Source organism: Photinus pyralis, unplaced genomic scaffold, assembly GCF_008802855.1.
Source record: "Photinus pyralis isolate 1611_PpyrPB1 unplaced genomic scaffold, Ppyr1.3 Ppyr1.4_LG7, whole genome shotgun sequence".
Classification (NCBI taxonomy): domain Eukaryota; kingdom Metazoa; phylum Arthropoda; class Insecta; order Coleoptera; family Lampyridae; genus Photinus; species Photinus pyralis.
Window position 1 is genome coordinate 17,515,140 of NW_022170738.1, and position 10,186 is coordinate 17,525,325.

General features: G+C 38.1%; 1 protein-coding gene across 1 annotated transcript; it reads left to right on the forward strand.

Annotated features, from left to right (window-relative positions):
- Positions 1-4,187: 4,187 nt before the first annotated feature.
- LOC116176392 (protein peste-like) lies at positions 4,188-5,731 on the forward strand. Its single transcript, XM_031494923.1, has 5 exons — positions 4,188-4,405; positions 4,456-4,953; positions 5,004-5,077; positions 5,128-5,438; positions 5,527-5,731. Exons 1-5 carry the CDS (start codon positions 4,247-4,249, stop codon positions 5,562-5,564), a joined length of 1,080 nt encoding a protein of 359 aa, XP_031350783.1. The 5' UTR covers positions 4,188-4,246; the 3' UTR covers positions 5,565-5,731.
- The last annotated feature ends 4,455 nt before the right edge of the window (positions 5,732-10,186 follow it).

A 10,186-nucleotide genomic window follows, 5' to 3' on the forward strand; every position in this document is an offset into this window, starting at 1 on the left:
TCTGGAGAGCCGCCCGCCTCCGGTATCCCTCGCGGATATTATGTGTGATAGGGATGCTGGTAAGATCCGAAGTACTTCCCCCTTGATAGGCAATACCCCGGATTCGTTATTATTGCAGTTTGCATAAAAGGAGATCATGATTGGTCATTAACGACCGGATGCAGGAAAGCGAATTATAATCAAAATCCTACATTATTTGCCAAATCTGAGCTTAAACAAGAATTTTGACATTTAATTAGTTGCATACTGCAATATAAAGCCAATCAAATGTCTTAATACTAGGATTAAATAATGATCTTGGATTATTTTTTTTTGTGCAACTGGCCGTAAATGCTTTAGAATAATCAAAATCACAGATTTCGCAATGCACTCAACCATCGGAGACATTGGATATGATAACCGTATAACGCCATACGTAAAACACAAATGAGTCTTATTCAATCGGATCACTTGCTCCACTCGCTCGCAAGTTACCTCGTGTCACAAACGTTACTCTCCTGAATAGGCATGGGAATTTTTTTCGATATATCGATAGGTATCGATAGTTATCGATATATCGAATAACAATAGGTAGAGCTAAAAAAATCGATATATCGATAGATCGATAACTATCGATATATCGATACCTATCGATATGTCGATAACTATTGATATATCGATATGTCAATAACTATTGATATATCGATATGTCGATAACTATCGATATGTCGATAACTATTGATATATTGATATGTCGATAACTGTACGATAAAATTATGTTATTGTTGAGATTTCAACGAGCGCTACTATTTTTATTAATAAAATCCATTTTCGGGTTTACTCTCGTGTAAATTTACTATTTTTAGTCGCTCGACGTTTCGCAAACTTAACTTTGCTCCCTTTCTCAAGAGAAGCGCTACGTCACATCATCATCCATGCCAAATAAACGCAGTAATAAAATCTTTAGAAAATAGATCTTTTCGTCTTACTGACGATTGCTCAAGAAAAAAAGCACTTCAAAAACTTGAACAAAATGTTGCATCAAAATTGCTACTCTTTAGATAAAATAAAGAAGACAATCAAAGATTTTATTAATAAAACTCGATGAGATAACTATCCCTGTCGATAACTATCGATACATCCAATATTTCTCTCAAATGAGACGTGCAATTACCGCTTAATTACAGCGGTAATTGCATTGTAGAAAGCTAAAGAGCCCTGCGATAATTGCACAGTTAATATGGTAACTCCATTAAAGTTGCAAGAACTGCATTCGGTTATTTTCATATTTTGTTAAAAGAGCCCTCTTGTCTTGTCGGGCTCTTTCGCCAAAATATAAAAGTAAACTCATGCAGTTTTTAGATACGCTTTCAAAAAAATTATCGGTAATATTATATCGATACCTATATATTAAAAACTATCGCCATAACGAGAACTATCGATATACAAATACTTATCGATATAGCGGCAGTTATCGATCTTTTGATAGTTATCGGTGTATCGATAACCATCGATATTTCGATAATTATCGGCATATCGATAAGTAAAATATATCGATAGGAAAGTACCCGATACTTATATCGATAGGTGAAAACAGTTATCGCCCATCCCTAGCGATAACTTTCGACATATCGATATATCGATAACTATCGATATATCGATACCTATCGATAGTAATCATATATCGATAACTATCGATATATCGATATATCGATAACTATCGACATATCGATAACTATCGACATATCGATAACTATCGATAGGTATCGATATATCGATAACCATCGATATTTCGATAATTATCGCCATATCGATAAGTAAAATATATCGATAGGTAAGTACCCGATGCTTATCGATAGGTGAAAACAGTTATCGCCCATCCCTACTCCTGAATCATAATCGTCGTAACATGCTCGTAAATATCATCAAAGGAGATGTGCGAAAATTTTAGATTGGAATTAACAAAACAATTGAGCACTATTAAGTAAGTACCGTATCGACAGTATCGGAGACGATTCTTTCACCTCGCCACCACGGCCGGGTACGGGACAATCGTCACTTGACGCCCCACCGTTGTCTTTTCTGCTTGAATGAAAAACCCGTAACTGCATACCCATACGATATACCTACGAAACCATAAACATTTCCAATGTTAAGTCCATTGATTTTTTAGCATTGGAAATGCTTATGTTTTGTATGGGTATGAAGTTACTGGTTAGTCGAACAGAAAAGAAGACAATTGCTGTCGCATCAAGTGATGATTGTCCCGTACTCGACTGCAATCGGTAGATTCAGAAAAAGTCGAGGATACTGTCGATACGATACTTACTTAATAGTGCGCAAGGGTTTTGTTAATTAGAATCTAAATTTATCGCACATCGCCCGTGATGGTATTACCTTAGTGTAAAGAATAGATACATGCATGTTACGATGATTATTACTTAGAAAGTTTACGTTTGCGACACGAGCGAGCTTGTGAGTATGAATAAGGGATATTTGTGTTTTACATATGGCGTTGTGCGGTTATTTCCAATGCCTCCGATGGTTGCAAGGATTGCGAAATCTGTGAATTTTTTCGAGCATAAAACGCTTTCTCAAGAATTTTTGAGAAAGCGTATTGCAAAGATATAGGTCAGTTAGTGCCTAATTCGTTTGAGGCGCCTTTTTTTTGGAACCACACAATTGCAGTGTTTAGCACCTTTGGAAACATTCTCCATTTTCTAATTACACTTATTTCCCAATTTTCGACCGACGTTTCTTCTGTTTAATTTGATATTAAACATTCAGTCTTCTATTCGCCTTCATCATCTCTTCCTCTACAATCTCTTTCTTCCCAGTTATTTAACCTCTCGTCCTCTTTCTCTAGTCCTTTTTGTTTTTCTTCTTCATCAACTAGAGGTTTTTGTTCTTTCGCTGTTCTCCCTAACAGTTCCTGAAAGTACTGCCTCCACCTACTCAAAATACTGCCCGGTTCAGTTAATGTCTGTCCTTGTTTGTCTTTTATGGTTCTGCGTTGAAATGTTTTCCCTTCTCTCAGCGATTTCAGTATCGCAAAGAACAGTTTTTGGTGTCCCTTGCTGTCGTTTTTGATTTCCCTACCAAATTCATGCTACTATGCATACTTGACTTCTCTAACTATGTTCCTTTGTTGTACATTTTATATGTGTCTTCTGATTTACTGTTCAGATATTGTTTCCACCTCTGTTTCTTTATATTTACTTGCTCCTTTATATTATAATTCCACCATGTTGTTCATTTGAGGTGATCACGTGTCCATTCTAACTTTGATTCTTATCTAAAAGTCATCTGTCCTATATAATAAATTACTGGTACATTCTCCTATCCAAAATATTCACACGCCTATGAATGCTAAACAAAATCGCTTTCCGCAATACGTTTCTTGTCATCGCTGTTTATCGCCAGACATACTTTCTTTCATGTTCGCTATGAAGCGGTACATGCGAGAATTTTTCTTCGCCTACATTCAGTTTTCCTTGATACTTTGATTTTCTTTAAATTAATGCAGGCCCGCATCACGCCGATACCAACAGCTTTCTTTCTTTAGATTACCATTTAGCATTAAGGTACATGCGTGAAACGGATAATTTTTAAGAGTCTAGGATCAATGCAAATTCTTTTCGTCATGAGTGCACATAACTGAATTCGTCGGTCCGGATCATGTTTGCCTAACTCTTAAAGTATCTGGTTTTGTATGGGTGAAACTTGAATACCTTCTTTACCTATCCAGCCAAGTGAAGTCCTGTTACAACCACCTTAACCTCTCCGACAACACCAACAAAACAATCGGGCCAAGACTGTAGGAGATATGAGAAAAGTGAAAAATCACCACGTAAGCGTGGCACGCTCGGGGATGGCGCCCACATGTCACCGACTCGACATCATGTAACCCCGTCCCTAAAGTTGTTAAACTACACGGCCCCGATAGGTACATGTACACTCCTCGACTTTCTACAAGCGTTCTTCTACGGGCCCGCATTTGCTTCCAGCCAGCCAGTCGGCCAAAATGGGAACTATCTTTTTACAAATAAATTTACAAAAATGTGCTAAAAAACCCAAGTGAAGCCCGCTTTTTGGTTTGAGCTAGGAAGCTGTTCTGTCAAGAATATGGCACCTGGTTATTAATTAATCTGTAATGATTTCACGTACTTGGCTCAAAAAACTATTGTAAATTGAAAAATTTCTTATTTTGTAGGCTTGTGCTCATTACATTCAGAACTGGAACTACTTCCTTAAACGCGGAGCTTCAATGGTCTTCTCGGCGGTATACCCCACGGTGGACACTACGCGATCGGCAAATCAGTTACTACTGGAGGGCTATGACGATATAATCGTCGACATAGCAAAGATGTTACCATTTATCGCGTCCGAAATTCCGCGCTTCGATAAGTTCGGTTGGCTTTTCATCGTAAGGTGACTTCCGTAACCGAAACGCGATTAAAAACCTTTCAATTGCAGCTGAACGGCACGTCCGCCTTCGAAGGTGCAATCAATATGGACGATGGCGAGATGGGGAATTTCGAAATTCGCCAGTGGAACTACGAAAGCAAATTGACACAGTTTACCGGTTCGTGTGCGGAATTAGGCCGGTCATCGGCAGGCGAATTGTACCCTCATACCATCAAACGGGAGTATATTGAAGTATTTATTCCCCAGTTTTGCCGAAATTTAAGATTTGACTACGTGGGAAATGTCACGGTGGATGGTATTTCGGGTTACAAATTTGCAATCGGTGCTGGAGTTCTGGACAATGGTACATTGATACCGGAAAACAAGTGCTACTGTGCAGGCAAATGCATACCATCTGGTGTTTTTAACATTTCGTCCTGCAGATACGGTTTGCCAACCTATGGTTCCCTTCCACATTTTTATGGCGCCGATCAGTATTACTTAGAGAATGTGGAAGGGCTGCAACCTCGAGAAGATAAGCACCAATCGTACATTATTCTTGAACCCGTAAGCTTTTGCTGTTTTCTTTCACGGTTTTCAATATGGATTCGTTTCAGACCACCGGAGCACCAATTGAAGCTGCGCTACGAATCCAGCTAAACATGTACCTGCACCCCATAGATAGCATAATGTAGGTTTATCTTATACGATCACCACCAAGTAATCGTTCCACTTTCTTAGGGTATACGAGGACGTTCCCGAGCTCTACTTCCCATTACTGTGGGTCGAAACTTCGGCTTCGTTGCCACACTACATGAAGATATTGCTGAAAATATATCTAATTTCTCCTCAAATAATGCTAGGCGCATCCCTAGCACTGACACTGCTTGGATTGTATATGTTACTGTTTATTGCGTATAAACCATTCTTTGTATCATTCTACAAACATTTACATCGCAAGAAGCGAAATCAGCCGGTAAAGTCGGAAGAAGTACCCCTACGATGTGATGTAGAAATAGCATTCGCTAATTGTGCTATTGAGAACGATGAGTGTAGGTGATATAATATACTGTTATGAATGTGACGTACAGTATTAATTAGTTAACACCACGTGTTGGGCATTTAACAGACAACTTTCAGGGGAGAAACCGTTGGTTAACAAATTTACATTGCGATAATCGATGTTCTGCGTCAAGGTAGAAGACAATCCGGAGTGTAGCTAATACTTAGAATGCCATTTCAGGTAAATGTGTTGTCGATAGAACCAACCCTTGTTATTTGTAAGTGTATTTTGTTTAGCTCTCTGTAGACAAGTTTTTAAATATACGTATACTCTGTTTTTTAACTAGGAAGACGGATTTAAAAACCTGATTTACACTGGAAATGTCACTAGAATCTAGTAACAAAAATAATAGACTCATTTTGTACAGACATGTATTGTGGGTTGCGTGATGTGATTTTCTTTCACATTTGGATAGATTTCATTATTTATGCTTTTGGGTTATTATTTGGTAGGAACTCCTTTATATTATGCATACATCATACTTTTAAAAGCGAATTATAATAAATAGGTAATACACTGATAATAGGTAATCATCCTGCATACATTTTTTGGCCTTTGAAACATTATTTTGAATTGTAGTTTTAAATGTTTTTATCAGTTGTAATACTACACAATCCACATTACAATTTACAACAAATGTTAAGTTATTGAATAAATTCAGAACAATGGAATTATACTCATATTATTAAACAGCACAGTTCACTGCTTTATGTATAAGCGATTTAGTCACTTCTTCCAAAAGTTCACTAAAACTGTCACTGTCTTCCGATCCGAGTGAAATAATTAATGGTTCTATAAGTGTATCCATTAGACCATCCAATCTACACATCTTATTTTGTTCCTTAATAACGTGTTGCACACAATTCCGCCAATCGTCAGAGCTCACATTTGCAACAGCGTTATGACAACCGGGTCGTTTCGAAGGGGTAACAATCCCAGTACTTCGATATTCTTTAATTATCCGGTATACTGTAGATCGTGCAACTCCTAATATGTGTCATACTTTAATAACCAAATATATACCTACATCATTATTTACGTTACCTGTGGTAGATGCAATCTTCAACACAAGCGTAGCAAAATTCATATCCGGAGTATCGGACAACAATTGTTTATAATAAACTGCTTCTCGGAGACTGATAAAATGACCCAAGTTTAAGCGACAACCTTTTTTTCAAAGGAGACAAGCTTACTTTACTGGTACTTGGAGTTGAATCCATCACTAATACCAGTACACTTAGGACGCGAAATATTAACTTTCGTTCTTAAAAGAACTGGTTTTTTTGTTAAAATTTATGCAAATGGACTCAGAACACACAAAAACTCAAAAATAAGTACAACAGTTAAGGACGAGAATCGCGATTAAATTTGACAGTTAAAGCATGTCAATAGCAATTTTACCTGGGTGTAAAACGGGCGCAGCGCGAGCCAATAGAAACCAAGATTTTTTGCGGGAACTTTTAAATCCGTCTTCCTAGTTAAAAAACAGAGTATAGTGAAATTGTATTTTTGAAGCAAGACCTAAAAAAATTGGAAGACCTAATGACTGGACGACAAATAAGTAGTACTCATTACACCGGTGATTTCTGTTTAATATAGTCAAAGAATACTCTTTGATATAGTACACCCACAAGTACCTATGACATGGAATGACATGGGTAGATTAACTCAAAATTTTAGGAAATAATGGAAAAATAGGAATATTTTTTGCTAGCTATCTAGTTATAACAGTTAGATTCGGTAGGTACTATATATGTACCGTCTCTTGCAGCAAAGAATACATACTAATTATTAGTTACTCTTTGCTTGGAATCACAAAAATTAACAATTCTTGGCAAAATTTTATCAAGTGTATTTACTTATGTGAACCACGGAACAACTTTGTTTACCTGGTTGCATACAAATCAATTTTAGTTTCAAATTGCCGTTTCAGCGTATAATCAGATGTAGATTTACAGATTTTATAGAAATCAATTACTTTTGGAAACATTCCACGAAAAATAACGATATATAATTGGGAAAAGTCTGGGTTACCGACTCTGGAGGTCGCAAAAATTCTCTCTTGAATAATCCACATCCACAACTCAAAAATTTGGTCTAATACTTTCACTTTTAAGTTACGATTGTATTCCTTATTAAAGTGCAACTTTGAGATTTGAAATTTCATCGAAATCGATAGTTATTTCGCAGCTTAAAATACGTCCATGTGCCGACTCTGATTTACTTAGACAAAGGTTTGATATACCGGATGAATATTTCCAAACCGAAAATAGGGAATTAACATGGGAAAAGGGTTTTTTGTAGATAGTTGCTCATCATGTTAACTTAGAGGGTTTATAATGACAACAATCGAAAGGAAATTTTTTTCCACGTCTAATGATATACTAATTAGTTCATTTTCAGGTGTATTTCTCACTATTTTATCAAAAATTCGCCAATAAATCCACTTACCAAAATCATGTTAAGCCATGACTAGTACGACAAAAAGCAGATTCAAACGTCGAAATCAATATCAGTTTATGACAACTGGCATTAATTTTTTTGTAAAATGCAGTTCACTGAGGAAAAATATTTCTAATAAACAACGTTCACAGCGGAAATATTTACTCTCGTACGCGATATTTGTTTTCCGTGCATTTTAATGAGCGTCCCATTCCGTCTGTGTGAAAACCTATTTCAATTCTTTAGGAAATTTCTATGGCTTAACATAATTTTGCTAATTAGATTTATTGCCTAATTTTTTATAAAATAATCAGAAATACACCTGAAAATAAACTAATTCGTATATCATTAAATGACAATTCAACTCATGTATAAAAAATCGCATAAACCGCAGTGCAATTGTTACTTTGACGGCGGCAAAAGTTACCTGCAACTTTTCCAGCGACAAATGCACTACTATAGTAGTTTTTTCACTTATTCATTTTCTAACTAATTATCGCATTATCCGTTCCCATATGACTACTTTGACATTTGTCAATAATTAATTGGTTTGGTGAATTTCTTGTTCGTTAAATTGTCCTGCCGAATTAACTTGAGGTTTGTATTTAAACCGAGTAAATTTGTGTTGTTGCAATTCAGATCTGTTGCCTTTTAGCAATTGAACTCGAAAAACTGTCAACCTAAAAATGCTCCAACTTCGGTGTCGCATTTTTATTAGTTGACAATTTTTCTCGTCTAATTGCTAGCAACAGATTTTCATTACCTTAACAACCCAAATTTACTCGGTAAAATACAAACCTCTTGTGCAATTATGAGTGAGAAAAAAATCTTCTTTGGATTGGTGTCATTATAAACCTTCTAAGTTAACATGGGGAGCAACGATATGCAAAAAACGTGTTTCCCATGTTAATTGCCTATGTTCCGTTTTCAAATATTCACCCGGTATGTACCCAGAATCCACAGGTGAGGTTAAAATTTTAAATGCTTACTTCTGATGGTATGGTATGCCGGAAGTGGGTACGCAAAAACCGAAACTGGTTAGACGCGGGACCGGGCATTAGGCCGCCAGGCATTAGGACGCAGACATTAGGACGCGGACATTGAACCGCAAGACAGCAGACCGCAAAGGGAATAGACCGCAGACATTAGGCTGCGGACATTAGGACGCAGACATTGGGACGCGGACATTACAACGCAGATACTGGGACGCAGAAATTGGGATGCGGGCATTAGGACGCAGGTACGTAGTTTTATCCCTTGTTGCACTTAAAATAAAGCAAGGATCCATCAAATTCGCGTTTTTCTCGAAAATCTCGAAAACGCCACGATGGCAGCGCCGGGGGGCGACGCGTCTGGGTTAGGTTCACGTCCGCCCCTTAGTTTTCGCATTTCAGGAAGGGTCCACGTTAGTGTCGCGAAGGGAGGGGAAAGCGCGCGACGCACCGGCTCCGGCCTCGGGAGGGACCGGTCTTTCGTCCGAGACCGCTTCGGCGGTATCCGGACCCCCCGTAGGCTGTCGAAGTTTTTCGCTTTTTTTTTACTCGTGCGTGCACTTTCGGGCAAACGAAACGCAGGATTCTTTTAAAAGTCGCGTCCTCTCGCCTCCTCAAGGTTACGGGAATACGCTATTCACTTTCAGGGGATCAAAAGTGCCCGTTTCTCCTATACGTCAGTTGGCGTTCGATTTTGCCGTTCGATTCTCGGGAATATTTTTTTAAAGACAATATTACGAAAAATTATTTATCGATCGCCAGAGAGGTTTCCCGTAATTGTAATGCATGATACGCGTCGCGCGGCGCCGGACTATCCGTATTATGTCTTCGTGATTCGAAATGCTCTTGGACGCTCCCGGCGATTCGGACGGGACGGTACGGTCCCGTATAAAGTGCAATACACAAGTTTCAGCCTGATACTAATCATATACAATAAAGAGGCAGTTTACAGTTACCTGCGCCTTTTTGAATGAAATTTTCAGTAAATAAGTAAAGAAAAACAGTTTTTATTTTTACACGGATTATTTGTATTTTCATTATACCTTTTATTGTCCTACCTGCAACCTAATGTCTGCTTTGTAAGGTAACCTGCATGATTTTTGCGTTCTAATGTCAGCAACCCAATATCCGCGTCCCTGGTCCCAATGTCTGCGTCCTAATGTCTGCGCCCTTATGTCCGCGTCCGAATGTCTGCGTCCTAATGTCCGCGTCCGAATGTCTGCGTCCTAATGTCCGCGTCCTTATGTCCGCGTCCCAATGTCTGCGCCCTTATGTCCGCGGCGTAATGTCTGCGGTCTTCAAA